Genomic DNA, 27,007 nt, shown 5'->3' with positions numbered 1-27,007 from the left:
CCTCGGTGCCAGCTGTAGCTTGACATTTGAAAGCTGACCGTACCAAACTCATTAAGGGCCCAAATCAGCGTCTGAAACTTAAGCTTTTTTAATAATCATAGAATATTCATGGTTGGAAAGGACCTTTGAGATCATCGAGTCCAACCAGACAACCTACAATCTCTGCCACTAGAGCATGCCCTGAAGTGCCACATCCAGACGTTCCTTAAACACCTCTAGGGATGGTGGCTCAACCCCCTCCCTGGGCAGGCTGTTCCAGTGCCTGACCACTCTTTCAGTAAAGGAATTCCTCCTGATATCTAACCTAAACCTCCCCTGCCGCAGCTTCAGCCCATTTCCTCTGGTCCTGTCGTTATTCCCCTGGGAGAAGAGGCCAACCCCCACCTCTCTCCACCCTCCTTTCAGGGAGTTGTAGAGGGCAATGAGGTCTCCCCTCAGCCTCCTCTTCTCCAAGCTCAACATGCCCAGCTCCCTCAGCCTCTCCTCAGATGCCCTGGTCTCCAGACCCCTCACCAGCCTGGTCGCTCTCCTCTGGACACGCTCCAGCACCTCAATGTCCCTCTTGTACAGAGGGGCCCAGACCTGAACACAGCACTCGAGGTGAGGCCTCACCAGTGCCCAGTACAGAGGCACCATCACGTCCCTGCTCCTGCTGGCCACGCTATTCCTGATACAAGCCAGAATGCTGTTGGCCTTCTTGGCCACCTGGGCACACTGCTGGCTCGTGTTAAGCTGGCTCCACCAGCACCCCCAGGTCCTTTTCTGCCGGGCAGCTTTCCAGCCACTCTGCCCCAAGCCTGTAGCGTTGCTTGGGGTTGTTGTGGCCGACATGCAGGACCCGGCACTTGGCCTTATTAAACCTCATACAGTTGGCCTTGGCCCATGGACCCAGCCTGTCCAGGTCCCTCTGTAGAGCCTTCCTACACTCCAGCAGATCAACGCTCCCACCTAGTTTGGTGTCATCTGCAAACTTACTGAGGGTGCACGCAATCCCCTCATCCAGATCATCGATAAAGATATTAAAAAAAACCGGCCCCAAAACTGAGCCCTGAGGGACACCACTGGTGACCGGCCGCCAAGAGGATTTCACCCCATTGATCACGACTCTCTGGGCACGGCCATCCAGCCAGTTTTTAACCCAGCAAAGAGTACACTTGTCTATGCCATGATTCGCCAGCTTCCCCAGGAGAATGCTGCGGGGGCCGGTGTCAAAGGCCTTACCAAAGTCCAGATAGACAATGTCCACAGCCTTCCCCACATCCAGAAGGCAGGTCACATGGTCATAGAAAGAGATCAGGTTGGTTAGGCAGGACCTCCCCTTCCTAAACCCATGCTGGCTGGCCCTGATCCCTTGGCTGCCCTGCACTTGCCATGAGAGCTCACTCAAGATGATCCTCTCCATGATCTTCCCTGGTACCGAGGTCAGGCTGACAGGCCTGTAGTTCCCCGGATCCTCCTTCCGACCCTTCTTGTAGATGGGCATCACATTAGCCACCTTCCAGTCATCTGGCACCTGCCCTGTTGACCAAGATTGTTGATAAATGATGGAGAGAGGCTTGGTGAGCTCTCCCGCCAGCTCCCTGAGTACTCTTGGGTGAATCCCATCTGGCCCCATAGACTTACGTACGTCTAGGTGCAGAAGCAGATCATTGACTGCTTCCTCCTGGATTATGGGTGGGTTGTTCTGCTCTCCATCCTTATCTTCCAGCTCAGGAGGCTGAGCACCCTGGGGATAGCTGGTGTGACTATTGAAGACGGAGGCAAAGAAGGCATTCAGTATCTCAGCCTTCTCCTTGTCCTTGGTTGCAACTTTCCCCCCCGCGTACAGTAAGGCATGGAGATTCTCCCTGGCTCTCTTTCTGTTGATGTATTTATAAAAGCTTTTTTTGTTGTCCTTAATGTTAGTGGCCAAGTTGAGCTCCAGCTGGGCTTTTGCCTTCCTAATTTTCTCTCTGAATAACCTAACGAGATCTCTGTACTCCTCCTGAGTTGCCTCTCCCTTCTTCCAAAGGTGGTAAACCCTCCTTTTATTCCTAAGTCCCATCAGAAGTTCCTTATTCATCCAGACTGGCCATTTTCCCCGCCCTTTAGACTTGCGACACCTGGGGACAGCCTGCTCCTGGGCCTTTAAGATTTCCTTCTTGAAGAGCGTCCAGCCTTCCTGGATGCCTTTGCCCTTCAGGACTGTCTCCCAAGGGACTCTCTCAACCAGTGTCCTGAACAAGCCAAAGTCCACCTTTCAGAAGTCCAAGGTGGAGGTTTTGCTAACCCTCCTCCTTACATCGCTAAAAATTGAAAACTTGACCAATCGTGGAGGAAACAACCCCAGTATTTTGTCTGGGAACCCAGTGCCTCAGATTTCAGCTCTAAGGTCGACACAGGGAGATGTTTTTGCCTATCTTCTGGAAAATTTTCAATTGAAAGGAGATAGGCATTCCTGTAACCTCCTACAAGCATACCTTTCAACAAAATTTATGGTTTTCTAATACATGCAGATACTAAAACAGGCACAACCCTTACATAGTAACTTCCGAATAATTTAGTCACAGACTCCACAGCAGTAGCCATAGTCAGCAAAAGCTTCACATCTTCCATCCCCTGCTTTTTAAAGATTGAAAATGACCATTTGATAGGAGATATTCAATGAATATCCACAGCGACAATGAACTCTCGCATATGTCCTGTCCCAGACTTTAAACTATAAAAGCGTCTGGCTTGCGTTTTCCTCACGGGCACATCCGTAACCAGAGCCGTGTCTTCCCTCAACATTTCTTTTCCCGCCACATGTCCCAGTAATCCCAGGCTCATTCCTTCTACTGTCCCCATCCTTCCCATTTGCTATTTTTACTTTCCCATGGCCAGGCCCAACACCAAACCTCCCTGAACTCCTTTTAGCGCAGGGACTAACCCTGACCCGATGTGCGCCGGCTGCTGAGCCGGCTCTGGCTCCCCACATCCCCCTGGACATCAGCCACAACCATTGCTATGCGGCACTTGTGAGCAGAGGAACTGCTCCCGACTCGGGAGCAAAAATCCCACTTTATTTTTCTAAGAAAAAAAAAAAAAAGTAGTAACTTAGAGGGCAAGAACACTGGCACAAATTATCGATGGTAACACAGCTCAGCAAGCAGCTTGGGAGGCAGCTGTAGACGAGGCTGATCAGAATGAGAAACAATTTTAATGCCACAAACGTTAAAAATTATCCTATCACGTTATCTGAATGCGAAACCTACGTGTAACAAGACTCCTACGTGTAACATAGGATAAAATCTGGGGACCGACTAGCAGGTCGGATGGATGGGGAGAATCTCTGGCTGCTTGGAACAAAGTGCCAGAAAAAGGGATGCTCGTGCAACTGGTGCCAGTGAAGATGGTGAGACCGGGATGTGCATATCCTCGAGCAGCCACAGCGCAGTGCGGGCAGCAGAGGCTGTCCGGTAATACAGGAATGCATGCGCTAATCTACGAGGATTACTATCCTGGGTATCTACTAATTTCCTCCAGGTACTTCCAAGCAGAAAATAAGACCCAACTATGGATTATCTCCAGATCTTTCCACCATTTCACTTCTGCCCAAACATGATGTTTAAACATTTTACCCTTACCTAAGCTCTGTGCTATTCAATCCTGACCTGTAACTCATGTAAACATTGCTACTGCCTGCTTCCTTACCGTATTTATTCCCCGCTGTGTGCTTTTCTGGAAGTACAGGTTTATAAGGATAAGAGGATAAAGGAAGAGGCAGAAAGCAAGAGGTCGCTGCTGCCCTTCTACTGGTGCAACCTGTCAGACGAGGACGGGAAAGACACCGCAGTACTGCAGTTTACCCAGTATTTTAACTGGATCAACCTCCCCGCCATTTTGTAAGCTTTCCCATAAGATTTGTCTCCATGAAATTGCTCCCCTCAAAACTTTTTTAAAAAAATGTGGGCTTTTTTTAATGAGACTGACAGGAAACGTCTGTAAACATATAGAGCAATTGGGAAATGCACCTTCTCTTCTGCTGCAATAAAGAACAGGCCCATTGAGCATCTCGGCTCCAGTTTTCCTCCGTGCTGAACAAATGCAGATTAAATTCACAACCAGATACGCTTGGCGAAAGGATCACGAGAAGACAATGAAACAAATGCCAAGATACAGCACATCAGAATCACAGCAGTACTTAGCCATGGCACAGGAAGAAATGTCAAGAAACAGAGGATGGAATACAAATCACGAAAAGTTAGCTGGAGACAGCCTGCCAAGCTCTGCCTGTAAACAGACAGGGAAAAACCAGAGTCTGGGGTTTATCTACCTGCATCTTAAAAGGAAGAAGTCTCTACACCTTGAAATGACTACAGACGCGTTAAGCGGAAGAAGAGGTAACAACCCGTAGGGCAGGGGTTGTGAAGGATGATAACATGATTTTACTCTGCGGTGAAGGAAACAAAAGATGAAGTTTAGTTTACGGATGAAGAAAAAAAAAAAGTTTTTTTTTTTCCCTAGAAGTCACATACAAAATGTCATACACATATACTGTGTGCAACTGTAAAAGAAATTGAACACGCCATCTTTTTAGCCTCTAAAAAAACCAAATAGTTTCGATACGCTTTCACAACCTTCTGCAGGAAACCTCTTTGCTTCCCTGAACTCCGCAAAGCCCTCTCAGCCAGCTGACTCTCTCATCGCTCTCTCTCACTGTTAATCTTCAGTTTTCCATCCCTTATTGCTCCTGAAAGACTTTCCACGCGCAGCAAACCCAGGAAATTTTAGCTAAATAAATGTCTGGAAGTGAAAGGAGCTCAGCATTCACCCCCGTAGTGAGCGCTGGTGACTCATGTGCTCAGACGCTACTCAAGACAGACGTTTGACTGGGTACCAAAATCGCTGGGAGTTAGTTAGCACTTGAAAGCATATGTTAAGGCATAGTTCAAGCGAAGTTTTTTAATAAAGTTTCAGAACAAACATGAACATTTACAGAATATTGCTTTTCTGCTGCTCGTTTTTTCATCTTCCACTACTAACGATGCCAGAGCTTTAAAAGTAATCTTGTTTTGCAGTGTTTCATAAAGAATCGGTCTTCATCCCAGAAGTGTTTTCACTCTAACCAAAGTCTGGCCTTAACTGCTCTGGGACTAAGAGCGTTACAGTGGAAACGATGAAGGCATTAAGTGCTTCGTTATGTGAGAAGGGACAGATATTTACATATGTTGAACAGAACCCCTGCTCTGACCAGATGTTTCAAAGAGGAAAATGTTCCATTTACCATTTTCGACATGGGCGAGTCTGTGCATGAGAGGCAGCCACACAAGGCACTGAGGAGGTGGATCAGCCATCAATGTGTCTAAAAACATGTTTAGCGTGATCTTTTTCTGCAAAGAAAAGAGAAATACAACTTAATTATAAGAAAAATTTCGATTTTCTATACCAAAAACTACTTCAGCCTTAAAATCTCTCTATGACTCAACTTCTGTATACCCGGAATATTTCATATGCTATAAAGAGATACAAATCACAGCTTGGCTCAGGGAGTTTCAATCTGTATTAGGCAAACAGTAACACCACAAAGAAGGTATTAGTATAGACACGATACAATCATCCAAAAAAAAAATGATAAACAGATGAACAGAAAACTGCAAGAAATGGAAGACAGGATTGGTTCCTGAGTTAAAGATTCCCATTTTGAAGAGGGATACACCAAATGTGAGCGGAGGTTATTTAACAACGGAGGAAACGGTGTTTCAAACATACAGACGGCACTGAAAAAAGCAGACACACATAACAGTAATTACAAATAATATTCGTACACGATCCACACAGTGATTTATTCTTTTAAAGGCAAAATAAGAAAAAAAGAGGTAAGGGGAAAACTAGATTTAAGATTTTAAACAACTGTCAATAAAACTGAAATTGAAATGAAATCATTAGGGAAGGAAGTCAGGCGTGTTAAGAGTAATATTTTCTAAGGTTTCAAATTCAAGCGAGAAAGAGAAAACTTCTGCTGCAAACACAAACAGATGGAGATAACTGGTAAGAAAACCAGCTAAGGATATTACGGACACGAAGACAGACTCTGGATGCTCAGGAACTTCTCCTGGGCAGGAGAGCAGCTGCTCAGGTGGCACCTTCTCCTCCTGGTGGCACACGGCAGCGTTACTGCAGGGAGCAGCCCCCCAGGGAGGGCGCGCAGAGCCAGAGGGAGAGCCAGGCTGCTTCCCGCCGAGCTGTGGAAGGAACCGCAGCTTCCACCGCCAGCTCGCGCGCCAAAAAATAAGGTGGTTTTTGTTTGCGGGTTTTCTTTCGGTTGTGAGTTGTTTGGGTTTTGTTTTGTTTTTTAATTAAAGAGAAAGTTTATATTTAGAGCATCGATATTTTTGTCATTAGCGGTGAATATATACATCTAATACCTCTACAGCTAACTACCCTGGAGAGATAATATGGAATTATAATTATCTATCCCCGTTATCATTAAGGAATTATAACAAGGGGCGATGGTTTAAGCTAGAGCAGGGCAGGGTTAGGTCAGACATTAGGATGAAGCTCTTTACGCTGAGGGTGGTGAGACACTGGCCCAGGTTGCCCAGAGAGGGGGTGGAGGCCCCATCCCTGGAGACATCCAAGGCCAGGCTGGATGAGGCTCTGAGCAACCTGATCTACTTGAAGATGTCCCTGCTGACTGCAGGGGGGCTGGACGAGATGGCCTTTAGAGGTCCCTTCCAACCCAACACATTCTGTGATTCTATGAAAATACAAAGAAATATTTCATGTTATGTCTTCCAACTTTTATAAGGGGTCCTTGTTCTGGTCTCGCTGCTTAGTAAATGAAAAGCTTCTCCTGAATAGTGAGCTGCTGCCACAAGAGGGGCCAAGAACTCCCTTTGCCAGGTATGACACCGGAGGCACTGCCTGGAGAAGCCCGAACGCCTGGCGCTGGCCTGGCCACCCCAGCCTTCCTCCTCCTCACAGCCACCTCCTCCCTGTCACAGCCACCCTGCCTTCTCCTCTCTGTGGGTGAAGAAATCCAAAATCTATTAACAAATGCACATCTCGGTAAGGCCACAAAGACTCTAAACATGCTGAGCCAAGCCTCCTGCTAGAAGGAGAACCACAGTTTGTACCTGGGAATGAACTGATTGTGGTACGCGACGTCCGAGACCAGAAGGAGCTGCTCAGAACCACTGTGCTCATGATGTGAAATGGCAGCATCGCCTTTAATTGATGTGCAGATTGGATGTTTCGAATCTTAACATAATTACCTCGTTGCATACTTGTATAGGTATTGTATGACTTCGTAAGAATGCCTCCAAGGTTCCCAATTTTACCTTGGCCTTCATCTCTCAAACTGCTTCATACACAGGAGTGTGGAGGTTACTCCAAATACTAAATACTGCACACAGCAGACAAGTTTCCTGGGGACAAGACTCGGGATCCATCAGACATCACACCATTTTTAAACAGCGTAAAAGGGAGGACCCTGGGAACTACCAGCCAGCCTCACCTCCACGCCTCTGAGGATCATGGAGCAGAGCCTCCTAGAAGCTGTGTTAAAGCACATGGAGGACAGGGAGGCGATTTAAGACAGCCAGCATGGCTTCACCAAGGGCAACTCATGCCTGACTAATGTAGTGGCCTTCTGTGATGTGACTGCATCAGTGGACAAGAGCAGAGCTATAGACGTCATGCACCTGGACTTCTGTAAGGCCTTTCATACGATTCACCACAACATTCTGGCCACTAAATTGGGCAGAGATAAGTTTGATGGATGGACTGTTAGATGGATAAGGAATTGGATGGATGGCTGTATCCAAAGAGTTAGAGTCAGTGGCTCAATGTCCAAGTAGAAGCCAGTAATGAGTGGTGTCCCTCAAAGGTCTGTACTGGGACCAACACTAATATCTTCATCAATGACATGGACAGCGGGATTGAGGGCACCCTCTGCAGATTCCCAGACAACACCGCGCTGAGTGGGGCAGTGACACGCCTGAGGGACGGGATGCCATCCAGAGGGACCTGGACAGGCTGGAGAAGTGGGTCCCTGTGGACCTCATGAGGTCCAACCAGTCCAAGTGCGGGGTCCTGCCCCCGGGTCGGGGCAACCCCCGGTGCCAGCCCAGGCTGGGGATGGAGGGATGGAGAGCAGCCCTGCCGAGGAGAACTTGGGAGTACTGGTGGACAAAAAATTGGACATGAGCCAGCCATGGGCACTTGCAGTCCAGAAAGCCAGCTGCATCCTGGGCTGCATCAAAAGAAGCATGGCCAGCAGGGCGAGGGAGGGGATTCTGCCCCTCTACTGTCCTGAGACTCCACTTGGTGTATGGTGTCCAGCTCCGGGGCCCATAGAATCATAGAATCTTCATGGTTGGAAGGGACCTTTGAGATCATCGAGTCCAACCATACACACACAAAAAAAACCCTACAATCCTCTGTCACTAGGGCATGCCACGGCACAAGACAGACATGGACCTATCGGAGCAGGTCCAGAGGAGGCCACAACAACCGTCAGAGGGCTGAAACACCTCTGCTATGGAGAGAGTTGTTCAGCCTGGAAAAGAGAATGCACACGGGAGGTGTGCACAGTCAGATCAGACGGGGCTTTGAGCAGCCTGATCTAGTGAAAGACATCCCTGCCTGTGGCAAAGGGCTTGGACTAGATGACCTTCAGAGGTCCCTTCCAACCCAAACCATTCTATGGCTCTATGATTAGACAGTGACATACGATACGGACCGTGGCAGAACGACCTAAGCTTCTTTCTGCTACAGACAAGGATGTTCCTCAAAGAAATGGTTCCCTTTAAGCAGTGAGAACCTTATGAGTTTTCAAAGCCCGTTACAGAGTGATGCAACTTCCATGTACTTCACAAGAGGGCAGCAGGGACACGGGCTTTGGGGTTTTTTCAGTGTTACAGGTAGGAAATTTTGCAACCAATTGACCAAAAAGAATCAGGCAGCATTATCACTGCTACAGCCTGTCCGTCTGGTTACAGGCATTCTCGGTGATGGCTGAGTTGACAGGAAAGCAAACAGCAGTCTCCTGGAAGTGATGAATGTGTCAGAGAAGGAGCCTAGATAAAGCCCTTTCTTGTAGCTGGTCTAACATCTCCTACTGGGTTCAGAACCCAACCACGGAGCAACCACAAAAACATCACTCAGTCACCATTTGCGATGCAAACCGAAATAATCTGCCAGCAGGTTCCAAACTCCAAGCACCTAAACTGAAAATTAGTAAATGTGAAGGCACAACCAGTCATGAGGGTCAAATGCTCCCCAGGAGAACAAACACTTCCGCCCAGATACTTTCTGTAATCACCTGCTCACTCTCTACCCTATCTTCGTAATTGTTTTTACTAGTTGCTGTTAGCATACCTACTTGTCTTTATAGCTCTGTAGGCTCAGATCTTCCTGCAGGCGGGTGCAGTGGCAGGTTAGAGCAACGCTACTCTTCTAGTTAGAGTATCATAGGCTTGCTTCAACAGCAAAAGCTCAGCCGGTTTTATTGTTACACTGCCAATGTGCTTGTTCCAACAAGATGTTACTGCATCTATTTCCCCACAAAATACTGGCACAAACCCACACCCCCGGAGCCAACACAAAGATATGCAATGTTTAACTCTGCAGTGATCAAACCAAGTTATGCTGAGCTCAGCAGCTGGGTATTGGACCCTGCCTAGAGCCCCAACTGTCCTGCATCCGATGCTTAAACTGCAGCTCTATCAGAGCATGCTCACACCTCCCTTTATACACAAGACCACCCTGCCCTTAATAAATATATCCTTATTACTGGCTTTAACAAGGCTGCACACCCTGACCATCCCCCTGGCACTGTTAAGCCCGTGCGGGCAGTTCAGCTCAGCCTAAGGCAGCCGATGCTTTGCTTTAGCAGAGCTTTCACATGAGCAAGGTATGGACAAATCGATGCCCGCTTCTGCAGTTCACGCTGCCGAGTCTCAACAGAATAACCTGCAGTTTGACCCTACAGAAGCCAAGCGCCCAAGACTCGGAAGTGAACTTCTCAGCTCAGTAAAAACACTGCAATTAAACTGCTCTGTAAATGAGGCACGACATGGACACACCTCTGCAGCGACAGGACAGGCTGTGCCATAAACACAGGAAGATTCTGATTAAGGCACAGAATGTCACGGTGATGCAGCATCTCCACGATAAACAGATGGGACTGTGGCCAAGTGAACATAAGTCTTAAGAAAAGTATGACATGATATCTTACATCTGTGGAAGCCCCCACTTGACCTAGAATACTAAACTATTACTGGAAGCTCTTTATGCATCTGGAAGCCATCACAAAGAATGCAGCTCTTGCCAAAAGCATCCCAATAAATTCCATTTTGCGTGGGCAACAAGTTGAATTATTCCATCTGCGACCCAAGAAATGAAGCAGAGTTGTAGAGTGTACACAGCCACTGACACTTCTTTGCCTAATTGCCCTTTCGCCACTCCAACGGCAGTAAATTATTAGCCTTTTGCACCTCAAAGAGGAGGCCCCCAGAACCAGGACCTCCACGAACAGCCAGGAACCACAGCTGGCCAGGAAGGCTTTCTCTCTTGGTAGTTTAAGTAACACGAGGGAATGTTCCTGGCACTAAAACTCAATCATGCATGCTTTTATGCTGTTAAACCCGTGTCTGGTTCAACCGCTCAATCTCCCAAATGATTCCAACAGCCAGATCAGGTGTTAACATCAGCTAGGAATCATTTTTAATAACCAGTTTCCATGTAACCACCCTGCTTGAGGGAATAAGAGAGTTCAATAGCATGGCTGTGGTTAGACTATTCCAGTTGGCCTCAGGAGGCCAGAACAGCTCACGGCACAGTTGAGTGAACCAGCACAGATGTAGCTTACGTGTCCATCGTGTAAAGCCCAACGTCTGAAACCCCACAGCTTTACCAATGCCATCTGGAGAGAACTTCAGCAAAACCATAGGCTGTAACAGGAGAACATCATGGAAGTACCTCTCGGAAGCTTATTTTCAAATCCGGAAGGCATAAGAAAATGAAATGAAACAAAATCTCAGACAGGTTATTCGTCTACTTCCCAGGTTTCAATGTTTTCAAATAAATGAAAGAAGTGTCTTGGGGTACGGCGTGTATCTGGATTAATTAAAAAAACATTACTGCTTTCTACAAACCTGGCCTTACACTAGGGATTGTGTTTTGCTGAATTAAATCAGAGCAAAGGAATTTCTAAAAGTGAATCAATAGGAATCAATTAACCTTCTTGTTCACGGGAGACAAAGGCAGAGGCCTAAGGTGTGCTGCAGGTGAGCCACGTGCAAATCTTAGAGCCATAGAATTGCCCGGGTTGGAAGGGACCTTTCAAGATCATTGAGACCAACCATCGACCCAACCCTGCCAAGGCCACCACTACCCCACGTCCCTCAGCACCACGTCTGCCCGGCTTTTCAATGCCTCCAGGGATGGCGACTCCACCACTGCCCTGGGCAGCCTCTTCCAATGCTTCACAACCCTTTCCAGGAGGAAATTGTTCCCAATATCCATCCTAAACCTCCCCTGGCACAACTTGAGGCCGTTTCCTCTTGTGCCATGGCCTGTTCCTTGGGAGAAGAGCCCGACCCCCCCTGGCTACCCCCTCCTTTCAGGGAGCTGTAGAGAGCGAGAAGGTCTCCCCTCAGCCCCCTCTTCTCCAGGCTGAACCCCCCCAGCTCCCTCAGCCGCTCCTCACCAGACTTGTGCTCCAGACCCCTCACCAGCTCCGTTGCCCTTCTCTGGACACGCTCCAGCCCCTCAAGGTCTTTCTTGGTGTGAGGGGCCCAAACCTGGACACAGACCTCGAGGTGGGGCCTCCCCAGTGGCCTCCTTGGCCACCTGGGCACACTGCTGGCTCCTATTCATGGGCAGTTACTGCACCCGACTTGGCTACCATGGCGAGATTTGCATCAAGTATCTTAGTCATTTCAGTCAACTGTCCAAGTCGCGCAACCTACACCAGCCTCTCTTTATGGGCCAGAGAGAAACGGTCACTTCCAGAGTCTCGGCTTCTGAACAAAATAAAACCTCCATCCCCACTCCCTCTGCAGACAGTGGAAGAGCACATAGAATCCAACATCCGACTTTTCTAGCTCTGAAGTGATGCTGAGGTTTTACAGTCAACTGTGGTGCCACTTACATGAAATTGGATTCGATGGGATGAGTTTCCCTACGTGTACGAATGGCTTGCACTGACATAACACAGAAAGGGCGACATGTCTGTGGAAACTAGGACGGCCCACAAATGCCTCAGCCGGTATGGAAACAGGAAAAAAATATATTTATTTATTAAACAAAACTCTGCCCTCAGTAACAGATGAGCTGGAGCCCTCATTGTTTCCTAAATCCTAAAAGGCTGTTTCCTACTGCATTGTATTTCAAATATACTAATCGCTAATTAACTGAAATTTAGCAAAAGTGACTATAAATTCTAAATTTAAATACTTCAGAAATATTTCTTCCAGAACATAATCCTGACCAGAGTCTAAACATTTCATTTTAGGCCTAAGATTATCTAGGTTCATGTTTACAGTTGAATTAAGGATTATTTATACTATTTACATTATCTCAAGTTAGAAACAAATTCTTGGAACAATTAAATTACAACTAAAATGTATAAAGAAATATAAAGCTCTTTTAAGATCATTACTACAACATCTACTCCAAACGTTACATGTAATGGAAATATTTTGGAAAAACCAGCCCTACCAATAACCAACAGTGAAACAGATTCAAAACCAAACGCTGGGTACAGAAGGTGTGTTTTGTACAGACCAACCAACTAGGAAGTGATTTGTGGAAACGAATACTCTTAACACACTGAGAAAGCTTAAAAAGAAATCATCAAGGGAAAACAGCAGAAGTGCTGTGTTTCGTGTTTTAGAAAAGAAACAGGTCATCCTTGCCGTTCTTCTCATGGGGAACAGCATCCCTTCAAGGAGGTGGAACAAACTAAAATCGTACAAAATGCTTTAATTGCTCAAGACCTAGATGCATTATTTTAAATTATTCAGGCTTTCTTAAAAGTGCTTAAGTTAGACAGTGTATACTATCAACCCCCCGCCCTCCCGAGCCCATACAGGCTACAGCCAAGGCAGCCGGAGGACTTCAGACGCCAGCGCTGTATTAACAAGCAACACTAACGTCCTGGTTTGTTTTCTCTTACTTGTTGCGGGAAACAGGTCCGTACAGAATGCTCTGTGTATCCGAAGGAAGGCCCCTCAAACACAGCTGTCGGAAGCTTTAGAACTTCTTTCAAAAACTGATCAAACTTTGTAAATATCATTAGTCCATTTGAATCTGATATTTGAGAGAAAATATCTGTAAGAAAAATATAATAAAACCCTACAGTAAATACGTGCTTAGTACAGAAGAGAAAAAAAAATATTTCAACCCATTTAAACCCCAAGAAATTTGTTTTATTCTGAACATAATTTCTTATTGCTTGCTATCAAGATAAAATTTATAAATGAATGTATTCGAACATGCTATGATATAAATCTTCCTGTTCCCTCCATCCCATCTCACCCCGTCTTGAGCAAAGATTCTGCCAGTGCACAAACTGTAACAGCGAGAAAGCAGAGGCTGGGGGGCATTACAGAAGTTAGAGAACATTACACGTCACCACGTCACACACGTCCACCCCTTCAAAACAAAACCATGTAAAATCCTTTGAGAAGGCTCCTAGAATTTAAAAAAGTTGTAAGAATCACAAAGTCAAAACTGGCAAAACTCCGGGCAAATGTGGTGCAGGTCGAGGAAGCGTTTAATTTAAGTAACAGGGTGTTAGAAGAAAGCATCGGGAGAAAGGGGTGAGAAAGGGGGGTGCAGTGACCTCCACCCCAAGGGCCAAACGCGGGAGCCACGCAGCTGTGTGGACGGGGAAGGAGAAATCTGATCTAACGGTCTATTGGGAATGCCATGCACACACTGACCAGCTAGAACAGGAACTTCTGTCCTTACGTGAGAAAAGCGTTCGTGATGAGACCAGGTATGCTTTTTAGTTCGTTGTGCGGGGCTAAACATATTTCTGAAAGCAAAAAGAGGATGGAGCAGGATGATCAGCAGTCCCGCGCGCATATGGAAGAGGAAAGGCAGGGAGGGTGCCAGAAGGTGGCAGGGGGAGGGCAGCTGTGCAGGTATTTTCAGTCCCAGATGGGGACTCAGCCAGCGGTGGGCATGTGGATGGAAGGGCGTCTCCTGAGCCTCCTGCTCCAGGGTCCCTCTGTCCCCTTGGAGCTCAGCTCCAGCCCCTCTGCTCCAGCCATTCCACGCCACCAACTCAGAGCGCCCGGCTCTCGCGTCTCCGGAAAGGGAAAGATACAGGGGAAGATGTGCAGACGGCACGATGTGCAAATGACGTCACGTAGAGTATCAGGAGAGCTGCACACACACAGAGCTGAACTGTCCCGGGATCAAAAGTCTCTTTGGAAAAGATGCATCTCTCAAACAGCAAACCAGGTCTCTGATACACTTGCAGAGTCAGAGTCCTCCATAAAGGAAGATGTCTCTAATAAGAACACTAACATTAGTAAGACCTAAAATTTTCCAAGATGTGACAGGTACCAGAACTCTTCACTAAACAGCCACCGAATCAGCTATGAGGTTATTTAAGACACCATCAGTAATTAAACATCAAAAGGGATACGTTGACAGAAAATAAGCTTAATTTAAGTTATCAAAACTAGGTCCGTAAAAAAAAGATTATTTCAGAAAAGCCTATTTCTAGTAAACCAGAGAAATTATTCCATTCTCCTGAATGAATGGGCTCATGAAGAAGCCACGTTAAGGGTGATAATGGTATCTGGAATTTGTATCACTGGCTAGAGACAAGCTTGAGCTGCCGGTGGGAAGCCCTCGTTGAATCATCTCATAAGGCATATTAGAAATAATGGGGGAAAGGAGAGAGAGAGAGAGAAGGAGATAAACGGGGGTCAGAGGGGACCACTGTATTTTAGAAAATTAATCCAAGCGGAAAAATTAAATCTAACCTGAAAGTTGAATGTGTAAGAAAAGTCAGGATCAAAACCATAAAATCGCAGAAAGGTTGGGGACACAGAAAGGGACCTTAAAGGCCACCCAGTGCCACCCCCTGCCCTGGGCAGGGACGCCTCCCACCAGCCCAGGTTGCTCCAAGCCCCGGCCAACCTGGCCTTGAACCCCTCCAGGGCTGGGGACACATCCCTGCACGCAAATGAAAAGTGTGGAAACAACCACAACCAATCAGAGCACTGAACTTCCAGGATCCTAATCCATTCTAGATCAGAATCACTCCAGAACTACGGAAGGTCTGGTAATAAATCTGTCAAGGTGGGACTGGTAGAACACGACTGGAACATGACAGTACTTGTATTTAAAAAAGGACAGAAATCTTCTGGGTAAATACAGTCTATTAATCTGAACTCAACACCACGCAAGATTGAAACGGTTTTAAGGAGAAAGTTAATTAAAGCTATGGAAATAAATTGAAAGTGAGATAAAATAGAACAGGCTCTATCAAGGATAAATTAAAAAAAAAAAAAACCAAAACCCACACAAACCCCAAACCCCACTAACCTATATCTCACAGTCATTAAAAATGGGTTTTATGGTCAAAGTAAAGTTGAACTCATTTACGCAGGAAACTTCCACATGGGAAATTAGCAGTGAAATTGGAAAAGATAAAGATTAGTAGGATATAATTATAGAGTCATCTGCCCTTGTAAAGGGCAGTAAATTACCCTCAAAGAGAAAACCTCGAGCTACACAGGGGCCAACAGTGTAATTTCTCCAGAGCTCACCTCAGGGTCACAACAGGCATGGGCTAATAAAGTTTCCTGATTACAAGGTATTTATATTTTAATTCACATATAAAATTTCAGTTTAATGCTACTGTGCTATAAATGTATTTTTTTAAACCAGACAGAATCACAAATTTAGAACTACAGAAAACACTGCTCAGTTCCAAAGATACCAACGTAAAATGGTACTTGCCTAACTTATAATTTCCTTTTTTTGAATCCTTGTAGTAGAATTCAGAACAGAGCCCATAATACCATGTTAAACCTGCTCAACAGTTCCCTCGAGAGCCTTTTTTCAGCTGCTTATAACTGCCAAAATTGACTCTTCTGGGCTTTCCAGTCGGGGCCTTTGCCTGATGCTCTGTACAGTTTCAGCTGAATGCTCGACCATTTCTCTGACTAAGCTAAAAACAAAGCAACACAAACCTGGCACCCTCATTTTCTAGGGTCTTGACCTCAGGCGTATCCTGCATCTCACAATTCCTATGAAGGTGTCAATTTTTATCATACAAATTCATAAAATATTTGTTAAATACTGGGTTTAGTATCAGTAAAAGCCAAGAAAATAAATTTAACAGATGAATTAGTTTGACGGTGCTTTTTGGGGTGGCGTGTACAGTTTCTTTTGGCATTAACCCAAAGCATGTATTAAGGTCAAAAGGACAATCCAAGGAAACATGGGCCAGTCAGCCCCACTTTGGCTCCCGGGAAAATCATGGAGCAAATCTTCTTGGCATGCATTCCTGGGCGCACGAAAGCAAAGGTGACCGGGATTCGTCAGTACGGATCTACCGAGCTTAATCCCACCTGACCAGCTCGACTGTCTTCTGCGATAAGATGACTGGATTTGTAGGTATCATTCACTTTGGCTCAAGCAAGGCTTATTATTTCCCCCCTTCCCCAATATTCCAGTATCCAACCTGGGATGTCACATGGGTGAACAACCAGAGGGGCAAGCAGCTGGTTGGATGATGGGGCTTGGAGGGTAGTGGATAATGGGTCAAATTCAAGGTGGAGGCCACTGCTGGCATCTGTCCTGGGACACGTCCTGTTCAACGTGTCTCTCAATGATGGGGGAGAAGTGCCAGCGTGCACTCCTGTCATGTTTGCAGCTGATGCCAAATTGGGGGACCAGGTGATACCCTTGAGGGCAAGGGCTGCCATCCAGCAGGACCTAGACCGGCTGAGGAACGGGTTGGCAGGAACTGCATGAAATTGGAAAAGGACAAAGTCCTGCCCTTGGGAAGGAAGAGACTCTGGCTGCCACACAGTCTGGGGACTGCCTGGCTGGGGAGCAGCTCTGCTGGAAAGGCTCCCATGGGTTTTGAGGTCACAAGCCGAACATGAGCCGCCAGCACGCTCTGGCAGCAAAGGTGGCCAACAGCAACCTGGGCTGGATGAAGAAGAGCTCAGCCAGTAGAGGGAAGTGATCACGCTCCTCCACTCAGCGCTTGTTAGACCTCCGCTAGGTACCGCGTCCAGTTTTGGGATGCCCCGGAATCAGAGAATTGTTGAGAATCACAGAATATGAAAGAGAAACTGCAGAGAGCTCTGCAGAGGGCTCCAAGGATGGTCAGCATGCTGGAGCAGGTATGCTATGAGGACAGGCTGAGACACAGCAATTGTTCAGCCTGGAGAAGATAAGACACTGAGAAGACCTGATAACGCCACCCAAGCACCTACAAGGAGGTTACGAAGATGCTTTTCAAGGAAAATTTAGCGATTAGAGTTTGAGCGCTAGGTATCAGAGAGGTCCTAAGTCTGGGACAGATACTAGAGAGACCAAAGGATCAAAGAGGCTCCAAGAACCATCTACCAGATAGATGAGCATCTAAGGCCAGTCACTGGAGGGACCCATATAGTACAGGTATGTGCACACACATATATATTTATGGCACTAACAGGCTTTCATCCTGACCAGGCAAGGGGGACAGAACCAGGCGGCTGGTGCTGTTGACGTTTGCGTGGCTGTTGCCGGTCTGTGTTATCCGCGTGGCTCTGTCCCTGCTGGGAACGCACACGCACCCTCAGCACTGGTGGCTGGGGACGTGACGCTGCAGCACCTTACCTCTATCGGGTCAGACGCTGTGGCAACTCCTAACATTTCTCATAAACCAAGGAGATGTAAGAAAGCCTGTATAAAATCATGCACTGAGCAAGGTCAGTTTGAATAGATGTGATAGCACAACAGACCCCGTATTATTATTACCGCTTTCATCCAAAATAAGTAACTCCCCTTTGACCTCCACTCCTCCAAAAACCAAAATACTCTCTTCCCCCAAATCAAAACCCTACAATCTGGCCAATTCCTCTACAGCAGATTAACTTTCAGGGCCTTTATCATCCGAAACCCAGTATTTAGTGTACATTATTGTATGAATTTTAGGGTGAACTTCAGTAAGCGCTAGAGGCTTATCAGAGCCAGATGGTGAGAGGCAGAAGAGGAGCTGGTGAGGCGAGGGAGCCCAGGAGCACCACGCAGGGAGAGCCGGGCGTTAGGGAAGTCGGACAGCCCTTAAAATGAGCAGGATGGAGTCTTGATTTACTCAAAGCTCTGTTTGCAATTTATTTGCAGAAATGACATAAAGGAAGCACTAATTACTTCACAACTAATCTACTTGAATGCCAAAATGAAGTCAGCCGAATCCACAAAATGCGACATTTTTATATGGCTTTTCTTTGGCTTAAAAGCTACGACAAAAATCATAAAGCCCGTGGCAGTAGGCTGGGTTTACAGCTCCCGCCTTGCACACCACACAAAGGAACTCCTTCGCCAGGAGCATCACGTCTCTTTTCCAGAGACAGCGAAGTGGTACCATTGAACAACTCCCATTTCGGATGCGCTGCCAGACACTGCACAGACTGAAAAACACCCCATTTGCTCACATTTTCAGAATTTAAAAAAAAAATAAGCCTGTACATATGCAGGTACAGAGATCAAGTTACTATCATTCATATACATTATGAGATAAGGAGAGAAAAAAGTATTTATAATGTTCCGGATTTGCAGAAAGGCCAGTGTTCCAGCTGGGCCGGGGCTGCCAGCCTGCTTGGGAAAGGGAGCGGAGGTGGCGCGGGGCCGGGAGGGGAATCGGGGCAAGCAATAAACTGGAAACAGAAGCAGCTGAGCGATGAAATGGGTCAGCAGCCAGAGAGACAGGTGGGAAAGACAGGAAAGGGAAAAATACCAGACAGCACATTCATAACCATCAGGAGCAGCAATAAAGAAGAGAAGAGCTGAGGCAGATCAGATCAAAAGCCTGTTTATCCCCACAGCAGACGGCTCAGGCAAGCACGTTCCCCAGAATATCCCTCCACTCGCTGACAGCACCTTTGCATCCCGCAACCTTTGATGAAATTGCCTTCAGTGAAATTGGTTGAAGGACTAATCGAGTGGTGTAAACGTTTGATACCGACAACACCCTTCGGTAAAGCTTAAAGAAGTGTTGGGTTTTGTTGTTTCAGCCTGTCACTGCTGATTTCAGCCACTGCCCTTGAGTTCTTGTGCTGGAAGGGGAGAGGAGCAGCTTCTTTCTGCTCACTAACACGTTGCTTGTGATTTTATAGAACGTTATCCTTTCACCACCATGGTTTTTCCAGGTTGAAGAATCCTGCTCTATCTAGTTGTTCTTTGTACAGAAAGCTTTCTCTGCCTTCGATGATCTTTGTTGTTCTTCTCAGAAAAGAAGTGGGCAGGGCAGAGAGCCAGACGTGGGTACCAGCGCAGTGCTCATCCAAAGCATACCACCACCATGGGTTTATAGAGAGCCGTTTCCTCTCCACTTTGCTCCTCCCGTCCTTCCCCTCCGTAACATTTCATGGTTTTAGCCATTACTAAACACAGTGTCAACGTCTTCTTAGAACTAGAGCTCCAAGATTTGTCATCTGAGCAAGGCCTTCCTTAGCTCCCCTTTCTGCGCATCCCGCCAGGATGGCACTTCGCTCCTCCAGCACGCACCACTCCGCATACATTCACAGCGAATTTCACCTTCCATTTCACTTCCCGGTTACTCAGTGCTGTCAGATGACACTACAGCTCTTCGGTCTGTTTTAGCTGTTACTACACTGATTGACTCTGTGTCAAACTGTCACCTTTCACTGTCATAAACGATCTGGAAAACTACGGTGTTAAAACCAGTCCAGGTCCAGCACTATCCACTGATCTCAATATACAAAAGGGATCTTTATTGCTCTTTTTTGATTCCTTTTGGCCAATCTTCTACCTACTTTTCATCCCTTTCAGCAAACCTTTAAATGTCTCTAAGTGTTTAATAAGGGATGTTCTTCAATGCCTTTCAGAAATCCAAGAAGTCTGTATCAGCCAGAACTCCTTTGTCCATCTGTTTGGGGTTTTTTGCCTCCTTTAATGAACTCCTGTGGTTTTATAAGGCATCCCCTTCACAAAAGCCATTTTCCACAATAATAAAATCTCATTTATCCCTGTGCCAACGAATGCTATTCTTTGTTACTAACAGCTTGCCCAGAACGTGTCAGGTACGCAGGCCTGCAGCTCCCCACACCTCCCCACACTTCGTGTGGCGTTTTCTTCTTCCCATTCCCCTGCCCCTTAGGAAGTTTTCGGGAAGACAGGTAGCCAACAGTTAATTGTCCAGTTATTTTATTACTTTTCTTGAGTTCTGGTGATACTCAGAAACTTACTCAGCTAACAGTACGACACACTCCCCCTTCTCCCCTGCCCTCACAAGGGCTACAAGATCCTACCCCGAGTCTCCCGTTTTCCCCCACCTTCCACAGAACGCTGTCCTACCGCCTTGTCTGAAAAGCCAACAGCCTAATTCTGTCCTGGTTTAGAGAACACTTCTCCCTCCTGCACAGAGCTCCTATACTCCTAAAATCTCAGTTCCAAATTAGCCAAAAATCCCCTTTTCCCCGACAATTTTGTTAATCACACACCGAGACTGTGCCTCTGTGTCTAACCTCGCGCATGGCGCCGTGAGCGTTTCAGTGAATAATAGCGAGGTGATTCCAGTCTTTAACTTTCTCTCCAACTCAGCAGAGACAACAACGGGTGTGTGGGGGGACAGAGGAGCATCCAGAAGGGACAGAGGAGTGTCCCCAGCAGATGGTGCACGTGAAGGAAGTCCCATGACCATACAAAGCAGCGGAAATCAGCATTAGTGTTACCGTTACGGATAAAAACATTTTTCTTTCTCAGTTGACCCATAAGATATGGGCTATGGGATATCTGTACCAGACAGAACAGCAAAACCCCTCACCAAAACCAGGTTTCAGATAGGTGTGGTCAACAGCTAGTGCTCCATCATAAGAAGTAGCCCAGAAAGATGAAGTGGTGGGAAGTCAGCGTGAGCGACATACTGAAAAGGCGAGGAGAGGAACTGAGCTTTAACACTGAATTAAAAAAAAAAAGATGTCAAATGCAAAGTCACATGCCCTTTGCAAATGATGCTCCACCTCCAAAAGAAGTGCCCCAAGAAAAAGGGAGAGCAGATACTGGAGGAGAGACCCCAGAAGTACAAAGCAAACCGAAGGTCAGCTGGTGAGACAGAGGAAAGAACGAGTAGAAGGCATGACAACCAGAACGTAACACGGCCGTAAGCAGCAGCACCATTCCGTGAAAGCCGTCCAACATACATGAACATCAGTTAAGAGTTTTTATAAAGAAGAAAGTTACAGTGGCAAAGGAAACAGAAGCCAATAAAATAAGAAAAAAGAAAAAGGAAGCTTCAAATGCTATGAAGAAAAGCAGACATTATGAAGAGACAGAGAGGGAGAGTGAACAGTACATTAAACGCACAAATTGTAATTGTTAAGACCAGACACACCTGTTAAACAGGACTCTTAAATAAGGTGTCCTAAGGTGAAAGCATCTTAACTAGCCACCTTCTGAACCATTAACTTGAGGCTTAATATAACTTCCAGAGGATATCTAGCTCCTTGTCTGAAAACATCAAAAGTTTACTGATTCCTATAACATTTGATTCCGGTGGTTAATTGCCTTTTCCACTAAAAGGTCACATTGCCATTTTCTCGATGTGTTTCAGTATTGCCTTGCTAATTCAAGAATAACGCTCCTTTTCGGTCGCAGGCCTCTGTCTACTGTAACCTCCTCAAATCTCAGAGCCTAATTAAATCCAAAGGAGATATAGTCTCTTTTCCCCCCAGTATTTGATCTTGCATATTTTATAGAGGTAATGCCTTTGTTAAAAACGCTTAAGCAGCCTTAAATATCCTCTGTCATATATGCCTGTCCCCTTTATTTAACACTCGTCTTTAGCCACCTGCAGCTTTGTGGGGTTTGCTTGTTTGTTTGGCTGTTTTTTTTAATTGGAGAGTTTTATAGTTACTACCAGATTAAAAAACGGCATTTCCTGGTACTAAACACATGCAGCCTTAGCATTAATACGTGCATGCAACGCTTTCTCACTGTCTGTTCTTTAAGACCTTGTCATGTAGTTTAATTCAGCATTATTATAGCATTATACTGGTATTTCACATTATTACATTTGCTTTAAAACTAGCAAAGAAGCTTAATGATGTAGAAGAGTCTAAAGAATTATTTCCAGGGAATGACAACCACGGAGATCAGGAGGAATGGATTATTACCAGATAACTTTTATAAAGGAAATTTAGTGTGAGGTGAAAATGAGAAGACCTGAACAGTCCAATCGGGCACGGACAGTAAGATGGACTTCACAGCTCTGCAGGGTGGAAATGAAAAGAAAAACACACCCGTAACAACCGTACATCCTACAGAACACGAATTGCTCCTAAAGGACAAAAACAATGTGTTTTTGTGGGTATCACTGATGCTGTACTGATACAGCAGAAGGCTCACGGAAACAAGAAGAAAAAGGAAGTAAAACTGATGAAAAGAGAATAAAAAGAGAGTTAAAGAATTAGAACTGAGAAGCTGGAATTACAGAATGAGCAGAGGCAGAGCGTGCCTCAGCTGAAGCAGGCGGGATACAGGAGCCCCCCAGCATCCTCAGAACGGGGGAAATGGCAGACCTGAAGTTTTACAGTTACAGAAGTGCCCGAGCATTTCAAAATAAACAAAGGTACTTGTAAAGCCTCCCGGTAACAAACTCAGTATGTTTTACGGCCAGCAGATGGCACGCGTAACAAAAACATGAACACAGCAAGCTTCATTTCAGTAGAAAGATCCTTGAATAAGCAAAAAAGTTAGCTTTCAGGATTTAGTACAGTAAAACATACGTGGCCAGGCATGGAAACAAAATATTTCATGCAGTGGCTTGATTTGCTTGAAAATACTTACATCTTAGTTTGTCCAGTATTTTACCGCCACACATTGTTGCTAACATAGCTTTCACTGAAAATACCGTCAGCTTCCCATGGCCCTCGCTGTGAAGAAAACGACACGGTAAGTAATTACTACATAGAACGGAAAGTAACAACGATACCTGAGGCCTAGGAAGGAAACGCATAAATGCCCTCCCTTAACTGCTAAGATCTGCCAAAAGTACTTAATATAACATGAAAACAGTGACAACACTAGCATTTCTAATATATTAGAAGAGTTGACAAGTCAAATTGATCACAAATCAAATTTTCTTGCAGAATTATGAAAAATGCATGGATAGAGAGACTGACATTTGTCTTGCTCATCCTGTAACTGTCCCATAAAAAAGTAATGTGTTAATTTTTTCCATTAAAATACTTTTGTTCACTGTAAAACATCTCAGTTTTTCCTCTGCTACCCTTTGCTAGTTGTTTTAAATTTTTACTCCTCGATTTAAACTCCGATGTTCAAATACACATTTCATTCTAAAACCAGTACAGTACTCGACAGCTAACGGAGAAATTGTATGATACCCTGAATATACCACATAGCACAAGAATAATGTCAAGAGTGTTTTATTCTAATTTAAATTAATAAAGCTGCTGTGCTATCAGAACAGATGGCACATTTGGGGAACCATTTTCTAGAATCAGCAAGAGAAAATGAATTTGTCTCCACGGAAAGTATGAAAAATCCCGTTCAGCACCGTATGATACGTACAAACAGCTACGTGCATTGCTCCTGTTACCAGAAAGAAAGGTAAGGAAGGAAAGCTATGAGGGAATGAAAGAAGCTATGAGGGAATGAAGCCACCAGAACCACCGAAGGCGGCTGGCTGGGTTGAAGCACAGCGCAGTTGGTAGCAGTAACAGTTCCTCCCAGCCCAGACGGCACGCGTCCCGTCTCCTCAATTCCTCCGTCTTTCATAGTAACAAAGACGGAGCCAGAGAACCTCCAATATCATATTAAGCCAACCACCGCGTGGCGATCTCAGTGTAAATCCGCTGTTACCATGAAGTTGGTTGAACATTGGTTTAGTGGTGTGTAGGGCAAAAGAAACGTGTGTAAACGTGGGTAAAAGGTGTTGGAATTCTGAGCAACTTATTGCCCGACAGAAGTGTCCTGAGTCACTACCCTTAACTATAAACAGCAACAGTGGGACAGACTGATAAACCACCAAGAAGTTAAAGTCACATCTAGAAGGAGAAGAAGAATTAAAATAAGTTCAGGTGACATGTATTGGACAGATAATTTGTACTATCACAGAAATACAGTGATGGGAGAAATACACGATGAGTGTTGGAAGAGATCTAGGGAACTCTAGAGTGCTGCTCAGCGGGAGCGAGATGCACATTTAACCTCTGTACTTGCATGACTAGCACTTGGAAAGTGTTAAGAGTAGAATTATTTGAAGTAAACATTGGCTCACAGTATTGAAGTAGTGACAAGGTCTAATGTCAGTGACAGACGAACAGCCAGATGGAGACATCAGGAAGCAACCAAATAACTTTTCTTCCCCTTTCACCCTGGGAGTTCACAGGCAAATATTATCTTCAGGTAACATTTCACACTCCACGGTGAGGCAAAGGCTCTCAGCCTTTCTCAGGCTGAGACGTACCCGAAATATAATATGCTATTTCTCTAACACAGACTTGGAGCATCTTTCAAATATTCCCTCTACAGAAGAGAGACAATCCCTCCTGGAGCTACAGCTGCAGGGAGATCCGTGAAGAGGAACGGTGACTCAAAGGCCATCACTTTGTTGATATCCAGTAGCCTTTTAACCACTGTTTGAAGAAACCAAACAAAGGGAGAAAACTAAACGCATTAGATACTTACTTCAAGCTATATAAAGGCTATCAAGTTAACAAGGTAAAGATCTCAGCTATCCTATTTTGTTTCTGTCTTTTCTCTTAAACAGGTTTCTCAAAGAAATAAGTTGACACTCCCTCTATGTGTAAAAAAAAAAAAAGACACAAAAAAGACTTGGCTGCATCTGAAACTGATTGTCTGAAAAGTTCATCCTCTTCCAGCCTCGACCTCCACCTCATCTGAGCAAATCTTACTGGCTAACTCCAGTCTCCTGACAGTAGAGTCTCAGCCCCACTCCCCTTTTCTTTTCAATAGACATTCATTTTCTCCCAAAAGGGAGTTCAGCTTTGAATTAACGTCCAGGAAAAAACAATTGGCTAGAGCCATCACTATCTCCTCACGGGACACAACCTTGTCCTTCCAAAGGTATCTTATGGTGCCTTCAGACATGAGGCCTGCTTCTGCTGACATTCTGTCTATTAATCAAGAAAAAACACCAGAACTCCTCCCTCTGCCATCTGGTAGAGCTGTAGTGAGTAAGCGACTTGCCAAAACCGATTTTTGTACCAATGCTATTCAATCTGCTGAATTCCCTGTGGAAAGGAAGAAAGGCAAAAGTTTCAGTGTGATTTTGAAACTCCTATGGAGTTCTCAGGGTTGGAAACAGAGCAGGGGGACTTGTTTAGAAGAGACCAGGCTGCGTACACCAGCCTTCTTCCAGCTGCCTGAAGAAAGCCTCATCCTCCCCATCCTCCTCGCCAGGCGGTCTGCGGCAGGCGCCCGCAGCGACGATGTCCACGTCGGTCTGCTCACTAATCCTGACTGAACTCCAGCTGGCTCCTCCCCATCCCCAGGCAGAGCTCCAGGGTCTCCAGCCCCGCTCCCGCAGAAAAGGGCATCTCCCCCTCCCCATCGGTCCCTGCTGCAGCACTCCGGTTGGGTCACCTCTCCCACCACGTCCTCCACTTCCCCCCGTTTGCTCCCCACGCTGCAGCAATGGTGCACAGCCGCTTCAGAGAGGCGCCCGGTCACGCTGCTTTCCCAGAAGAGGCACAAGAGCTTTCTGCACAGGGCTGATCCACAGGGATTTCCTTATGTGTACACGTATGCCCCTGCCAGCTCTGCCGGGCTGATGACGAGGTTCCTCCTCATCACATCACCCCCCTTGGCTCGCCAACTCACTTCCTCGTTTGCTGGTCATCCTCTCCCTCCCCCTTACTGCGCGCTGCTTTATGGCCAGCATGCAGTCGGGTTTGATACCGACAATCAAAAAGAATTTGGAGCAACTAAACCCACTCTCAAATCAAACGCGATTTCTAGAAACAATGAAATAAAAAACTGTCTATGAAAGACTCAAACAGGGTGAGAGAACGAGCCGTTACTCTGGGGTGCCAGTAACGGGTCAGGGGCTTTGGAAAGCCCGGAGAGGCGATCGGGAAAACCAGAGCAGGGCCAAACCGTCAAACACCCATGCAAAGCTCTGTGGGAGAGAGCAGCAGAGAACATCACACCACTGCATTCCCCCTCACCACAGTGCAGAAACGATGGCTCACGCTGCATCAGCGGTGCCCCGTGGACCCACTGAAGAGCATTTCTCATACTCACCTAACAGAAGCTCTAACTTAAATGCTTCCACAGGGAAGATGCCAGTCAAATCTTTGATTCCTGCACCTGTTTGGTGGAATGTTAATGACTTCGCGGTGTTACCACCAGCCCCACGTCGTAAGAAGCTACTGCACTACGTGCATTCAAGCACACAGCCACCCCAGGGATGCCACTCCAGCGCTAGAGGTGTACTGTTGTTTTTTTTAAATAAATGTCTGCCATGTTGATGAACTCCTGGAGAGGGAGCCTCGGCCCTGCCTCTCCTCTTGTTCTTGGTTCTCCCACTATACAAGGAGGCATCCCAGCTTCCCTCATCCCGGGCACCAGCCAGAGGAAGCGAAAGAGAAGCTGAAGTTCCGTGCTGGGATCGAGCGCGCCGCTTGGCTTCCAGCGGAGGCAGAACTTGCGGGCTTGGGGCAGTGGGAGAGAAAAACATCTAACTAAATCCTCAATCTTTTGAGCCAGCTCCCCACAACATGACCGTTTCTATTTTTAAATTCTATATTTTCTACTGTTATTTGTCTCAGAATAACTAAAACCATCAGCTAAC

At 46.1% G+C, this 27,007-nt stretch overlaps 1 protein-coding gene across 19 annotated transcripts in view; it reads right to left on the bottom strand.

The window, feature by feature from the left end:
• DTNB (dystrobrevin beta) overlaps positions 1–27,007 on the bottom strand; it is a 227,938-nt gene that overhangs the window by 176,242 nt on the left and 24,689 nt on the right. For 18 of the 19 annotated variants that reach the window (XM_074582278.1, XM_074582279.1, XM_074582274.1 and 15 more), the window contains 3 exons: positions 23,017–23,102; positions 13,145–13,299; positions 5,246–5,351 (listed from right to left, as the gene is read on the bottom strand). In XM_074582278.1, coding sequence (XP_074438379.1) covers positions 5,246–5,351; positions 13,145–13,299; positions 23,017–23,102 — 347 coding nt within the window. The remainder of the gene's footprint in view (positions 1–5,245; positions 5,352–13,144; positions 13,300–23,016; positions 23,103–27,007) is intronic. The other variant, XM_074582282.1, reaches the window with a different exon arrangement.

This window comes from Larus michahellis, chromosome 3 (genome assembly GCF_964199755.1).
Source record: "Larus michahellis chromosome 3, bLarMic1.1, whole genome shotgun sequence".
NCBI lineage: Eukaryota > Metazoa > Chordata > Aves > Charadriiformes > Laridae > Larus > Larus michahellis.
The sequence above is the reverse complement of the archived record's forward strand: the minus strand, read 5'-3'. Positions and strand labels throughout refer to the sequence as shown.